The sequence below is a fragment of the Dermochelys coriacea genome, chromosome 3, assembly GCF_009764565.3.
Source record: "Dermochelys coriacea isolate rDerCor1 chromosome 3, rDerCor1.pri.v4, whole genome shotgun sequence".
Classification (NCBI taxonomy): domain Eukaryota; kingdom Metazoa; phylum Chordata; order Testudines; family Dermochelyidae; genus Dermochelys; species Dermochelys coriacea.
Window position 1 is genome coordinate 159,134,530 of NC_050070.1, and position 15,460 is coordinate 159,149,989.

General features: G+C 47.7%; 1 protein-coding gene across 3 annotated transcripts in view; it reads right to left on the reverse strand.

The window, feature by feature from the left end:
* Positions 1–470: 470 nt before the first annotated feature.
* COQ8A (coenzyme Q8A) overlaps positions 471–15,460 on the reverse strand; it is a 97,695-nt gene continuing 82,705 nt past the window's right edge. For all 3 annotated transcript variants that reach the window (XM_043511660.1, XM_038393843.2, XM_038393844.2), the window contains exons 8-15: positions 14,918–15,058; positions 11,673–11,754; positions 9,583–9,676; positions 8,110–8,251; positions 5,391–5,498; positions 3,954–4,019; positions 2,643–2,729; positions 471–1,933 (exon numbers count right to left, since the gene is read on the reverse strand). In XM_043511660.1, the coding sequence (XP_043367595.1) occupies positions 1,640–1,933; positions 2,643–2,729; positions 3,954–4,019; positions 5,391–5,498; positions 8,110–8,251; positions 9,583–9,676; positions 11,673–11,754; positions 14,918–15,058 (1,014 nt within the window). In that variant the 3' untranslated portion in view covers positions 471–1,639. The remainder of the gene's footprint in view (positions 1,934–2,642; positions 2,730–3,953; positions 4,020–5,390; positions 5,499–8,109; positions 8,252–9,582; positions 9,677–11,672; positions 11,755–14,917; positions 15,059–15,460) is intronic.

Genomic DNA, 15,460 nt, shown 5'->3' on the forward strand with positions numbered 1-15,460 from the left:
CCTGAGCAGACCAACGAGCTGACAGCTGTTCAGTTTCCGTGTTGACCCTACTCCATTTGATCCTGCTGGAAAGTAATTCCCTTTCAGCACCCAGTACCATCCAGACACAGTAGAACTGCACCACTGGCTTTAGTTAAAGCATTAATGCAAGGGGAAGTTTTTCCTCCATGTGCCTGGAAGGAAGGATGGAATGCATCCACTCCAAGGGGCTGGTAATAAGGTGACATTCAAATCTTACCAGGCCATGGAGACTGAAATAGACACTGATAGAAGTGATTCTTTTGCAAGATGACATTGCCCTTCTGGGAAAGAATGGAAGAAATACTAGAAGAGGTTCTCTGACCCTTCTCCTCCAGGCCCAGTTTCTTCTATTCATACTGTAAAAGAGAGAGTCTGATTGCATGTTATCACTTGCTATTCTTTTACCCTGGTCATGGGAAGCAGAGGGAATAACTGCAGGCAGAAGCCTCTGCACAAGCACTTTTTTATTGAAATCAGTAAGTCATACAGATACAAGAATTGTACAAAACCCTAACAAGCTAAGTTTTCTAGTCTGACTCCAATTCTTTAAAACTGTGCATTTGGCTATAAACATGTAGTACACATTTCAGCAAAAGCTTGAAATGCCCATAAGAGGATAAGACAATCCCACAGTATGTTTCCCCCTCCCCTCAAACTCCGTATTGGAGGGCACAGACAGGAAGGCAAAGAGACTAGTTTCTTTGCTGGGACTCTAACAAGCCAAGAAGCGTCGGGGCTTTGGCCATAAGGAGAGCCGATACATACCAGCAAGGGAAGATTCCCACTATTTGTGCTTATGCACAGCTCCTTTGCTTATACATTCAACTCAAAATTAAAAAACAACTGACTGACTTTCTGAGCAGGAGTTCTCTGTGGATACCTTTAAATATAAATGTTGGAACCCCTTGCATCAGATATTTTAATTCTTTGCTTCCTAGTTTTAGCTTGCAAGCCGAAGACAGAAAGGGATGCAAGGGAGGCAGAAGGCATAAAATTTCATCCTATGTGTACACATCTTACATTATATCCCTGTCAGTAAAATCCAGCTTCTCCGACTGTCACCATTCATCTTACAAAACAGGAGTCTGTTGTAGGTTACCAGGTATATTACTCTATAATTCACACTATGAAAACCATTCAAATTCCACCTTAGCAAAAAGAAAGAGGTGGGGGGGAGGTATTTTTTTAAATGATTTTCAGAGAATTATAAACAGGTTTCAATACAAACTAGTCCTGGTTTTGTTCTCTCTAACTCTCCTCTCAACCCCACCCAACACATTATAAAAACCCAACCACAGTATGCAGCCACCACCAATGTTAAAAATGCACTAGAGATAGATAGCTGGCTGGTGCTTTGAACAGTGTGGAAGAACACAGCAGACTAAACCCCACTACCTCAGGAGGACACAATTCCTGTAAGCTATGGGAATCTAATGGCAGAGTCTAGGACAGACGCTGTGTTAAAGAAAGACTTCGTCCTTGTGAAACAAACATTGAACTTCCAGCACACAGGCTGCTACTTCTCGAGATGAGAATGTGGGGATGTGACAGACTACATTGCTCTTTGCTAGATACAGTAAGATTGGGCCTTAAGAACGAGACACTTAGTTCATCTTCACTACTGCTCCTGCTCCTTGGCCCTCTTGTTCCAGTATTTGCTATAGGCCTCCTGGAACATGTTTTTGCAGCAGATTTTGGCCTTCAGTTTGGAGCATATGAGGAAAGAGCCCCCCATCTTCCGGTGGAGAGAGTAGGTCTCCTCTGGCGGAGGGACAAGCCGATGCTTCAGCATGACCGGGATCAAACCATGGATCTTTTCTGTGGTGCTCTGGGTGCCGAAGTCAAATGGCTCCTCAGACGCAAAAGCCTCTCCCAGGATGAGAACAGCTTCTAAGTGGGCATTTTCCATCTCCTGCCCAAAAACAAAGAGGAGTCAATAACACACAAGGATGACTCCAGCACCAGCTGTTTTTAACAGAGGAAAAGACCAGGGGGCTAGCACTCAGCAGTATGCAAGGGAAAGGTGGTGCCCTGCCTGAGGTAAAGTCCAGTCTCCAGCACAGAGACCCGGAGAAACTCTAGAGTGGTTCACTTACAGCTGTATTAGAGTCCCAAAGGAGACCTCTGGCCATTGAGTTACAAGATCTCAAGAGACTGTGCAACATGGAGGATTGAGCTGGGATAATGGGAGGGAGTCACCAGGAGGAATGCAGAGTTGTGCACTAAGGACACTATTTACAGGTGCATTCATGCCCTGGGGAAAGAGATACAGATTCTTACTCTGCCCTTGGGCATGTGTGTGGGGCTCTCATCAAAGCCCGTGCTGCACAGATATAAAACATGAAGGTGGCTTTGCTGCAGCAAAGGAAGTGAAGGGAGAAGCTTGGATAAAATACATCCTGGCTATAGCCAGTGCTGTAGTTCTCATTTCTAGCTCAATTTGGAGAGGCTGACTTAGCGGTGTCACAGAAATCCTGTATCCTTTCCTTCCTGCTGCCAACCCCAGGAGTGCAGCTTTCATGGATTGTTGCTAGCTTTTCCCTATTACTGGATCCACAGAACATCAGACCCAAGAGCTCTGCAGCCGGCCAGCAATAATAGAGGAGGATTCCATTCCATACCTTGACTTCATAACCAGTAAGGAATTTCATTTCTATCGACTTCCTCAAAACTGTCTCTCTGTCCTGATCTGCAGCCGCCTTTATTACCTGAACAGGAAGAACACCATCAAACAAGGAGACAGCAGTCTTGCATCCAACACGCCTTTATGCTACTAAGCAATTGCAGCAGCATCTGCTATCAAGCTGCCCGATTAGGTTCACGCTCTTCCTTGCCCCTCCCCCAACTGCAGATTGCATGGCACCAATCTGGAAGATGACCAGCTTCAGAATTATTTGCATAAACACATCTGCTGCAAAAAAGCCTTTCCTGGCAGGACTGGACTAAGTGGCCCACAAAACAAGTGGCCTGGCTTCCTGTGGAACTCTAGAACCAAACCTTGCTTGGGGCACCAGCAGTTTTAGGAGAGATGGCAAGCCTAGCTATTTGGACTTATTTTATGAAGTACAGAATACAGTGCTCTGATAAAGGAATGGACATGTAATTAAAGTGGCTTAGTGATATTAATTGGCTTTGTCACGCAATTTATAAGCAGGCTGAAGTTACAGGAGATGAGCAGAGTATGAAATGCTCCAAGTCCATGCATTTCACCCATATCGCTGAATTCCCAGCAGGCAGAAAGGTACCATGTTCTTTAAAATAAGCACTACTGCTCAGATCTTCCAGAGAGCAATATTTCAATTCACCGCAGTAGGGTTTGTGCATGTTGAGGAGTCAAAGAAAGAGACTGGAACTTCAGGAGAGAAGTCACTGTGGCAGCCAAGTCCTTATCACATAACTATTACACAGCAGGACAGCAGCTCAACTGCAGCCACACTAGTCTGCAGTAGCCAACTGTAGGTTCCCCCATTCCCCAAGCTGGGAAGAGACAAGACTCTAAGAGTGCAGGGAGCACAAAGTAACAGGGATGGGGAGGTGTTGTTTCCTCCTCGAGACCTGTGGGGCCAAATTCCACTCTCAAGAACACCCCAGTAGAGTGGAGTTACACAGGGGAAACCCAGGGCAGGACCTTTACAGAGCAGCAGCCTCAGCCTCCTTGTTCATGATGTAAACTTTCAACAGGACAACTGGGGTATCAGCAGGTTTGTGAGGGACACAGGTGAATCTAAGAGAAGGGGCAAAGCTGTGTCATGATCTCCTTCAACTTGCCCCAGGCCAGGTTTCCTCCCAAGAGCAGATTCAGCTGCAAACAGAAGTGCACCTCAAACATGCAAGATCTTGAAACCCAACAGAGCTTTGAGTTAAGCAGGGCAGTGCAAGTGACACTATTCTCCCTAGTGCAACAAGGCAGCGTGTGCAGCTGGAGTCCTCACCTCAATGTAGAGGTCAGTGAAGTCCTCGTCAAACCCACGAGATGCGCCAAAGTCCAGCAGGGCCACCTGGATATGGATAAATGCTTCTGCATTACACTAGAAACCACTGCAAAAGAGCGCAGCCTGGCATGGGAAGCCTATGGCAGTGGTTTCATTTAGCTCAATTGTCACAATCACCTGCGGCTAGAGGTCTTTCCAAAGCATCTGAATTTCCACTTAACTCCCTCCTTACTGGCAACATTAAGCCTTGTAACATATTCATAGCATATGGCACAGAGAGTCATTCCTAGGCACATACATATGCTCAGACAGCAGAGGAGACAGCACCTCTGAGATCTGATGGGTTTGCACCTCCCACACCAATGGGTTCTACTCTGGAGCACATCAGCAGAGAACCTTGCTTCAAGCATTTACAAACGTGGAATTCAGCCAGCCCAATGTTCCCTAGACAGCCCCTAGCACCAATGCCATTTCCAAACCTACCTGACCAGGGCACAAATATATGCAGCAGCCAGACCCCTGGAGCATGAGGAAAGAAATTCTGACCATACAGGATCACCTCACTAGATATCAATATGTTTAGCACAGTACAAATGGCAAACATTTGACTCAGGTGTCCCTTGCTCAATAATACCTTAACTGTTCTTATGGTAGAGAATACACATGGTTGTGATTTTTCAGGGACAGATTTCAGTAAAGTCAGAACAGACCCAGAGTCTTAGGAGACTGGTCCTGGATACGGGGCAGAGTGGGTGGGCAGCCAGGGTAAAAGGGACCCATTCTCCCCCCACCATCAGCTGATGAGGAATGATGAAAGAGGCAGATTCTATCAGCACGGCTGAATGGCAGCAATGTTCATTCTCAGCCCTTTGAGGAAGCAAAATGAGACTTCCTTTGATGTATCCCATTATGCTTCCTTGTTTGTAATGAAGCTGGAGGACATGTAAAAATGTGGTGCCCTGCCCATGCAGAGGTCTTTTGAGGGTGCTGGCAAGACAGCTGGTTCTGCTGGCACCTCTGCCTATTGTGACTGGAAGTTTCACTTTCAGGAGACAGTGGTCAATGGAATTGGGGTATGTAAGATCTTACTACCTCCTCCCACTAGAAAGCCTTAGACTCCAGCATAAGCATATTGCTACTGAGGAGCATGGTACAACATTGCTTCACACAATGTAACAAAAAGCCAGAGTCCCAGCTCTTTAGAGGTCATTGAAATAAGCCTACTTCTTCCCCCAACAGACTGCAGCGTTGTGAAGACCTCACACCCCTTTTTGAAAGATAACCCACTATGGCACCACAGCCCCTGCGCCTACCTTTGGTCTGAAAGAAAAGGATCTATAAAAGAGGCTCAATAGGAGACTATTTAGCTTTGGGAGTGGGGAGAGTGTCAAACAAAAATTCCTGCTTAATATAGGACTAGCTGGTTGCTGGGCTTACCTTGTGCAGCTGTGGGTCATAGAAGAAGTTAGACCAGTTCGGATCAGTCTGCATGAACCTGAACTCAAACAGCTCCCGCAGGCACAGAATCAGAATGTTGGAGCAGATCTTTGGAAGCACAACGAGGGAGAGAGAAAATGGGTGAGGAAAGCAGCAAGTCACAGCTATCAAAGTCAGACACACCACCCACCCCAGATTTAAGCACTCAGGAACTACATCAGCATACTGGCCAGGGCAGGTGCTGAGAGAGTAACAGTGTGGTACCACTGCCTCTACTGGTGCTGAGATACATCTGACCTATTCTCCCCCAGGCACAGAACACCCACCAACCTCAAGCCACCAGTGGGAGTTCTGTGCAGGAAGCTGCTACAGAACCACATGCCTCATTTAACACTAGCACTTGTCTAGCTGGACAGCTGACAAGAGGATAGAGGCCCCATTACAGCTGACTCCTCATGGCAATTTCTCATCTCCCTCAAGTGCCGATTACTGTTCTTTCAGAGTCAAAAGGTGGCATGTGCAAGCATACATGCCCAACACATGACCAGGCCCCTGTTGTCTACTTAGGCCCCTCTTTTTCCTAAAAAGTGTAGCTTTTAATAAAGTTATGGAAAATTCAGCATGAGCATTTATCCCCACCTAGCTGCTCCCAGTCCCAAAGGCTCCACAGGAGACAATGAAAGGAAGTCCTCGTTTTCTGCAGGTGTGGTGATCCCTTGCTAACTGCTGGAGTCAGAGAACCTCGATGCAAAATTCTACACTAGTGCTAACTATAAGACACAGACTTTCTGGCTGACTGGAGGTTAGCATCGGCCCTTTACCAGTCCCCATGTAGTGAGATACACTCCTCTTGCTCAGGTTACATCACACACAATATCTGTACTATGCTTTCCTTGCTGATTAGAACGAAGTTTGCTAAGTGGTAGTTGCAGACAGCAGCCTCCAGAAAGCATGAACATGGGTGGGTGGGGAGAGATCGATCATCACTGCAGGTACTTGAATAGACAGTCCCTTTCAGTTCTGCTGGCCTGCCCAGCTTTTACAGGATTTACGGTCTCTCACAGAAAGTCTCTCCCTGGTGTCCCCAAGGCAGCAAGGGGAGCTCTTCACAATGCAAGGAGATCCAACAGTGCAGAGACTGGGGAGGCCAGTGGAGCACCAATTATAGTTCTCCTTTGTGAAAGAATCCTGTAGAGCTTAGTCAGGATGAAATCTACAAAGTTCTATAGAAATTTAACAGGGCTCCCAAGAAGTTATCCTTAAAAACCTAAGGAAGTAATAGGCAACAAGACTATCAGCATTATGAACCTTGCGTAGAATGCTGCAATATAGTTTTCTATATAATTGCTCAAAAAGAACCTATAGAAAGGGTCTCACTCTCAAATCCTAAAGGATTCTTTTATAAAGAGACAATTGTGTCAGAGCCCATTTAATGGAGAACCACCCTCTAGTCACAATGGCAGCATCACCACCTGCTTATTCTGAAAATCTTTAGCTTGCATCCAGTGCTGGATAGAAGGCAACAGGTTTTAAACACCCCATCCAAGAGTAATAATGCAACACTGAACACAAGCTGAAACTAGTGCAAGACAGTCACATTTGGGCCAGGAGGACATGGGTTAGAGAGTCACTAAGTCAACCACTTAGATACTGTGCAGAGTAAGGGACAGATCCCACATCATCTCCATTTATAAGTGGGAAATGCTTTGTTGTCAGGTGAGCTTTTAAAAAACCTTCACCAAACACATAAGCAGCCACATCATCACGAATGACAAGCTCAAGAACAACCAAACAGCCCAGGCAACTGGATCTGGCACAGCTCCAAGTACAGTGTGTTGCTGGGATCTGTTTATCTATAGGAACATACTCTGTGCACTTCCTCAGTGACCTGCTAACAGCTGATAGCTCACACCAGCCCATAAACAACTCAATCCAAATACCAGGGCAGTTATTTCTGCTAACTGAGCAGCAGCCAGAGCTGCCTGCCCTGCTGTAACTCTCCATCCCTTGCTATATTCAGCACTGATGCCTTCACATCCCTCGCTTCCCCTCCCCTCTGCTTGTTTACTGAGAGGTACTTTTCCAATACCCTTGTGCTACACAAGCCAATCCAGCCAGGGAAGCTATGTTTGACTGCTAATGCAATAGGAAGAGATGCATTTCTGTGCTCTTGTTCCAAGAGAGCAACTGCAAGCAAAGAGCCCCTCTCAACAAGCTGGGAACCTCTCCCAAGGTCAGGTCCCCCTTGAGAGGTAGAGAAGAGGGGCTGCCTCTCATTAGGGTAACAATACAGCATGCTGCTTCAACTGTATAGTGATACACAGCACAACAGAAAGTCTAAAAGAGCTGGGGGGCCAGGATCATGCCCATAGATGTCTCCTTGGACAATCAAGGCTCCACTGCCATTTACTCCCCCAGCCCAGAGAGAATGACCATTCTCTTTGTAATAATGCATAAAGTTTACAGGGCCTAAACTCAACCACAGACCTTGCCAGAATCACCATTACAATCCATACAAGCCCCACCAATTATAATCGAAAGCTGCCTCTATCAAGAGAGCACAGAAAGAGTCATCAGTATTCCCCTGCCCTAGCAGCTCTCCCTCCACCTTGCACTTTGTAGTGACCAAGTCACTGGCACAAACGAAGGACACAAGACAGTGACCAAGCAAACACGACTCCCTTCACAGCTCCCAGCAACAGTAGTGCTGGTGTAATACCTCATTCCGGATTTCCTGGCTCAATCCTTCTGCTTGGTCCAGCGGGAACCCAGACACCAGATCTGTGGTCAGGACATGCTGGCTGCACAGCTCATCCACTACATCAGGGACGTAAAAGAAAGGGTGATCCTTCAACAGCTCCCTGGGGACAGCAAGGAAAGGGTTAGGAGATCCCAAGGAGGCAGTCACTTCTGCATCACTGCAAATACAAAGTCTCCTTACAAGCAGAGACCAGCTGCCTACAGGTCACCCAAATGCCCTGCACTGGCATCACCTGGGGTCCCCAGCTCCTGCAATGTGGGATAGGGAGAGAGGAATCCCTCATATTCAACAGTAGAAACCACTCCAGCTGGTTCAAGCCACTGATGGCTCTGAAAGGAGACTCCATCTAATCCCAGCCAAGACTGTGGTTACTAGAATTGCTCGGAGCTCCCTGGAAATGGGGGAACCCACCAAGTTCTCTTTTCTCTGCCTGATAGAGTTCAGACTGCATGCAGAAGCAAGGCTGGCAGTGAAGGCAATAAGGGTGACACCTGCCACCACTGGGGATGGAAAAATCTCATTACTAGGAACTCCCCCCCCCCCCTCGCCCCCAACAGGAGAGTATATGTGTAGCACAGCAGGGTGCCTGGAGAGGGTGCCCCCTGCAGGGGTACCAAGTAGGCACAGTACTGAAGAGAGCAGGGAATGCAGGGGCAATTTAATAAAAAAGAACCAGATGACACTGTGATGAGGGCACAAGCTTTTAAACCTTAGCTAACCCAAAGAGCCCAGATGGTCCCCTTAGCAAATGCAGTGTACACGGCAGAGCCAGCCAGCAGCTCTTTCCTGGGACAAAGCGGGGGGCCAAGGGAAAGAGGAGCTTGTATTCCATCTCTCCCCCACATAAAACAGCCAGGCTGCACTCACAGTGAGTGCACTCCACAGAAGGGCCGGTGGAGACAAGGGAAGCAGAGTTGTGCTCTTAGCATTAAACACCTGAATGGGCACTGGGCTGAGAAGTCTGAAGCGAGGCATTTACTGTGTCACCAAAGAATACGAGTGCATTTCTACCACCAGGCCAGGAGTGCCCAGCAGGCAAAAGAGCAATTCAGTCCTGCCTCACCAGCTGGAAGGACCCCTCCCCAGGTGGCCAACAGGCAGCTTCATCAATTGTGCCCTGGATCAGAGATCGCAGCAGCTGCTCTGCCTTGCTCCTAGCTGGGCACCACTGGGTGTCCAACCAACAAAACCAGCTCCAAAAGCAGGGAGTTACATTGGGGATGACTGGGAGCATTTTACACTCCTGCAGTCTTAAAGAACTACCCTTTCCCCCTGTGCCCACCCATCTCCTGCCCCCATGGCACACCCAAGAACTTCTGGGAGTCAAGGCCACTGCAGAAGCCCTAGCACCAGGAGTTAAATAATGGGGTCCCTCCTCCCAACATCATGCACAAAGGGAAGAAGCATCAGAGGGCACCACTGTGAACGCACTTGAATTTCTTAGCACAGGCAGCTTCTCTCTTGTAATCACACTCCATGGCCAATTCTCTATTCAGAACTTCAATCATGTGCTCATGAAACAGACCTAGAAACAGAATTGCAGAAGGAAGATAATCTTTAGGCACTATCAGGCATAGGAAATGCTTAGTGGTTCAGTAAGGAGCAAGCCACTGGCTGAAGAGAATTTGCAAGGCAAACAGCTTGGAGCCAAGGCAACGCAGCCTCCCCAAGTGCCTCACGTTTTGGATTCCATGATTAATCACAGTGACCAAGTTTTCACTCTCATTCCTCAGTCTCTGATCAGAAAAAGCAACTTGTGTTTACCAGGCCAGCGAGGGCTGGGATTGTATTGTGGGCCACATATGCAGGACCCTGTTCCCCAGGTGCCAGACAGGATAATTCCTCTCACTCAGCAGCAACCCTTTCAAATACACTTAGTAGCAGCAACAGCAGAAGGTACAGAAATCCCACCCAGCTCTCCAACTACTGCAACGGCGGGGGGGGGGGGGGGAGGAGAAATACATATGCCTTTGTCAGGGATCACACATTTGTATTTCAGGGGAAGGGGAAGGGGGTCTGGCCATGGTCATTTTCGTCCCTGCCATCTTCACTTCCATAGCTGGAGAGAGCAGGAAATGAGCACAGAGTTGTAGGACAGAAAGGAGAATGGATTTTGCTGAACACTGGGATTTGTGATGGCAAATAATAGACATTAAAGAGACACTCCGTAAGCCAATGTCTATGCTGCGCACACACAGGCCCAGGAAGTCACCAGAAGCAAGTTCTCCCAGGCACTGCTCAAGCCAGGCAAGAGTCCCAGCAGGTCCCCCCTGCACAGACAGGCAAAGAAAGGGGTGGCCTTGTACACTCCCTATTGAGCATACATCCCTCCCCTGGCACAGGCGCCCCTCCCCCCCATGGGACGGTTTCTACATGGGGTTCCCCAGCCAAATAGGTATTTGATTATTAAAGCATTAATGGCAAGACACACCCATCAGGCACAAACTCCACACTAGGAAAGCTGGGCAGAGCGAGAGTTCCCTGTGCTGATGCTAGTGAAATGACTCATGCCTGTTGCACACGGGCATGCAGTATTTCCAAATGGAGTCCTCCTCCCAGGTGCTGCTGCTGCCACCTAGTCTAGATCAGCAGTTTCTCTGGAGAATGAAAAATCTGTGTCCAGAGACTAACAGTACCATGTGCCATGGCCTTTCCCCACGCAGAAAGAGCTCGATGGGATGTTCTCTTTTACATAATCTGCCTCTTTGGCAAAGGTTCTGATTGTGGAAGTACTAGGTTTCCAAAGAGCTCCACAGGGCCTGTTTTTGGCGCAAGGGACCTAGGAAGGGCACTCCCTTAAATGAAGGGTTTGTTGCCACCCGCAATCAGTTTAGGATGCTGGAAGAAAGTGACCTGTGAAGGTCAGCTGTCTTTTTTGGGGGGTAACTATCCTAGAAGTCTGCTCAGACCTTAGTTTTTACCACGCCACAGACTCGACCACGTCCACTATGTGGACTCGACCACATTTTTCAATCCAACCCAACCCTTCCCCTGTGAAACTGAGTCACTGTCACTGCCGCCACTTCCAGCTTGTGAGGTCAGAGCAACAGCAAATACACACTCTGCTCCTGACATCCACCGCCTTCTGCTGCACTGCATTCGCACTGACACACCTCCCCATGGACAGGAAGAGAAGAACCAACCCAAGCCCAAAAGCCCCTGGTTCTTTTCCCACCTGACCCAGACCAGGCATTTGTAGTTGAGTTTGGGTCAGGTTGCAGGGCTCTAAACCATATGCCTGCATGACTAAGATCTTGGCTGTGCCAACCATAATGAGGAGACAGGTCTGGAGTGACTCAAGCTCCATGACGTTTCTGATGGTGCAGCACTGAACAAGTGGTGGGGAGAGGCGATGCAAAGAGGCCCAGCACAGATGCTGATTGTTAAGGCCGTGGCTATGTAACCAAGGAGAAGTACTAGAAGGTGCCTGAACCATCTCTCATCCGCCCAACCTTGCCTCACGGAACCCTGAGGGATGTTTCTCCCCTGGAAGGCTTCAGCCAGTGTGCCAGTTACTTTACCTTCTGGAAGAATGTTGCTCATGCTCAGGACAGTCATCAGATTGCTAACATCGCTATTGATGCTCTGGGCTACACCAGGGTACTGCAGGAGAAGAAGGGCAAGGACAGCAATGAAGTCAGACCATTCCAGGATTAGTGCATCTTTAGGCTACTGCAGGACTCTACCATAACCAGAATGTCACTTACAATAGCCACCAATACCTCCCACCTCAAAAATACACTCAAGCAAAACACCAGAAGAGAGAAGACTAATGACTAAGAACTCCACTATGGACCTCACTACGTAAATCTATTACCTGGAAGGTACTCAGACATATGACGATGGGCAACAGAACAAACACCTTACAGAGATGTTAGGTTCTACCCTAATCTCCCTGCAAGTACAATGACCAGTTAGGATTTATTGAAGTCCGTTGTTTATCCACAGAACAGAAGTGCATGGAGAGCAGCAGGGTAAGCATAACATGCCGTGCGCTGATGTGCCCCAACCCTGAACTGGCAAGAGGCTGGATCAGTTTCCTCACCTGTTCAATATTTCACTTCTCTACACAGGACTGTCAAAAAGGGAGCCAATTCTACACTGTTTTTTTGTGATCTGAACACCTGTCAACTGGGAGTTGAAGTGATACCATGATGATAATCTTCCATCACTATTAACCTGGCCTTAATTCAAACAAATGTCCTAGAAATGAAAGACTCTAGGTCACATCACCAATCCTCTAAGCCAACCAGTATCCACAAAATATCCCCTCCTTACAAAAGGAGCCCACAAACACAACCACCAACCGAAGTGGAGACAGACAGATCACAGAGGAAAACATCAAGACTTGCACACATGGCTTAAGATCTGTATCAAGAGGACATTTAATTCATCTAGATCAGTGGTTTTCAAACTTTTTTTCTGGTGACCCAGTTGAAAATAACTGTTGATGCCCACAACCCAATGGAGCTGGGGATGAGGGGTTGGGGTGTGGGAGGGGCTCAGGGCTGGGACAGAGTGTTGTGGTGTGGGGGGTTGAGGGCTGGGGAGTGTGGGAGGGGCTCAGGCAGAGGGTTGGGGTGCAGGGGTGAGGCTGCAAATGAAGGGTTTAGGTGTGGGAGAGGGCTCTGGGCTGGGGCGAGGGGTTTGGAGTGCGGGAGGGGGCTCTGGGTTTGGGGGGCGGCTCAGGGAATTGGGCTTACCTCCATCGGCTCCTGGTCAGCGGCGCAGCCGGGGTGCAGAGGCAGGCTTCCTGCCTGTCCTGGCACCGCAGACCGCACTGCCCCCAGGAAGCGGCCAGCAGCAGGTCCACCTCCTAGGCGGAGATATGCAAGCAGTTCCACATGGCTCTCGCCCGCAGGCATTACACCCCCAGCCAGTGCTCAGGGCAGGGAGCAGTGTGCAGAGCCTCGTGACCCCACTGCCTAGGAGCCGGACCTGCTGCTGGCCACTTCCGTGATGCAGCTCGGTGTCAGAACAGGTAGGAACTACTAGTTTTTACTGGCCAACTGCCGGGCAACCCAGTGCCTTGCATTCCGCGACCCAGTACTAGGTCATGACCCGAAGTTTGAAAACCACTGATCTAGATTACAAACACATGACACTGAAAGCCAGCGCTTCCAACAACAGAATTTATTTATATTAGAAGCACCAAATTGGTGTCAACATTGAAACTAGTTTGCACATACACACAGTTTGTGTTGCCCCTGTTGACTGTTTTAATTACAGTTTTATTGTGCGTAGGTAAACAATGTCATGTATTGCTCTGACAGACACTGTTCATATGCATGAGAGCTGCGACGTGGCTGAGCATCTGCCATTTCAAATCTGACTCACAAACCAGGCTGCCACAAGTCAGATTTTTAAAACAGCCACTGGGCACTAGTCAGGAGGACCGTTTTCATGAGATAAGTCACTTGCAAGTGGATTCTGATCTATTAGTCAACTATCATTTATGCTATTAGAAATATACGAACTATCATTCCAAATCAGACCCACGGTCCACTAATCCAGTATTGTCTGACAACAACCAGATCCACATTCCTCAGAGGAAGGTATAAAACACAGACTGAAGTGAGCTAGTCTGTCCCCTATGAAGATCTCATCCTAATCCCTAATAGCTAGAGACTGGTTTAAGACCTGAAACCTGTCCTTCCAATACTCTGTGCTTTACTCTTGAGGGAATTCTGCACCAAAAAATTAAAATTCTGCAAAATTCTGCATATTTTATTAGTCAAAACAACACAATCATGCCAGTTTCAATTATTTTGGTATTTTATTTAAACTACAATACAATGGATGGAGAATGGGGAGCATTTGAAAAAGTCCCCAACCCCGCTTTGTCTAATAGTAATGTAGCTAGTATTGACCCTTTATTTCTAGATATTAGTCAACAAATATACACAGCCATATGCTCAGTATAACAGAAGAGGCAACTGAAGAGCAAGCGACGGCTGGGGAATCAAACTTAATTTGTGTTGGCTACCGATCACCTTCAGAAAAGTCAGCAGTAAACAGTTCCCAGAACCATATTTTAATAGGAAAGTTTTTCAGTCCAAATATTTAGACCAGTTCTAATCACTAAAGCACCATAAGCAATTATATGACCATACTGTCATTTACAATAATGCTTCTTTACACCACTCTGGCAATGTAAAGGAGTCTTAAAACCTTTATACTTGTTTTATGCTCCTGCGGGAATTCACTAAGAATGGGAACAACTAAGCAGGCAGGCTACTACATTATGCTCTGCCTGAGGGGACAGAGTCCCTCCACACCAGGCACACTGCAATAGCAAGCCAGAGGGACAGTCTCATATTCACTCGCTTGCACACCCACCCAGCACTACTCCTCCCCGCGGTGACTGACATCTCTCCATGCATATGTGCACAGTTAACCCTCCCCCCAACATCCCTTCCCCACACATGCTGATTTACATCTCCACTGGCTGCTTTGGGCTGCCAAGGAGAAGCGAGCAACTACTCTTGCAGCTTCCCTTTGCTTCCCCTCAGAAGTCATTTTTTCTGTGGGGAAGCAAAGAAATATGTGGACAACAGAATTTCTGCACCCACGCAGTGGCGCAAAAGTGTTTGCACCTAAATTAACACAGCCCTGGGCATGCGTATTATTCATAACACTTCAAACCCCTCTTTGTATAGTAAAATGTGATACATCTGTGGAGAGGGGAATGGAGCTGGAGGGGATTTAGGGCCCAAACAGGAGTTCATGGTGCCCATCTTAGAACTAAGAGAAATTGCAAACCCACCTGGATCTTCATGGCAACTTCTTTACCATTCTTCAAGCGTGCCAGGTGAACCTGTCCAATGGAAGCGGCAGCAAAGGGACGCTCTTCAAAGAACTCCAGCTTATCCCTCCAGTTGGGACCGAGGTCGTCGTTCAAAGTTTTCTAGACACACGGGGGTGGAGGGGGGGAAGAGGGGGAAATCAGGATAAAGGAAAGTTAGGATATGAGCCAAAATTTTACTTCCCTCTGATGGAAACCATCCGGTTTTTCTGAGATGCCTGGCAAGGTTCGGAGAGCCTCAGAGTCTGAAAGCCCCCATGCTTTGTAGATCATCTTTCCTTTGTAGCAAATCTAGTCAGATATAATACAGCCTATCTCCAAATAAATGCAAGCTCAAGCCAAACAGCCACAGTCTTGCTCAAGCTACAGAGACATGCAAGTAGAGGGCCAAGATCTTAAAACAAAAAACACACAGCTACAGAAGGAGTTGATAATCCTCATGGTATCAATGCCTTTTATCTTGTTTTTCTCCATCTTCCAGAAAAAACGGGGGAGGTGGGGAAG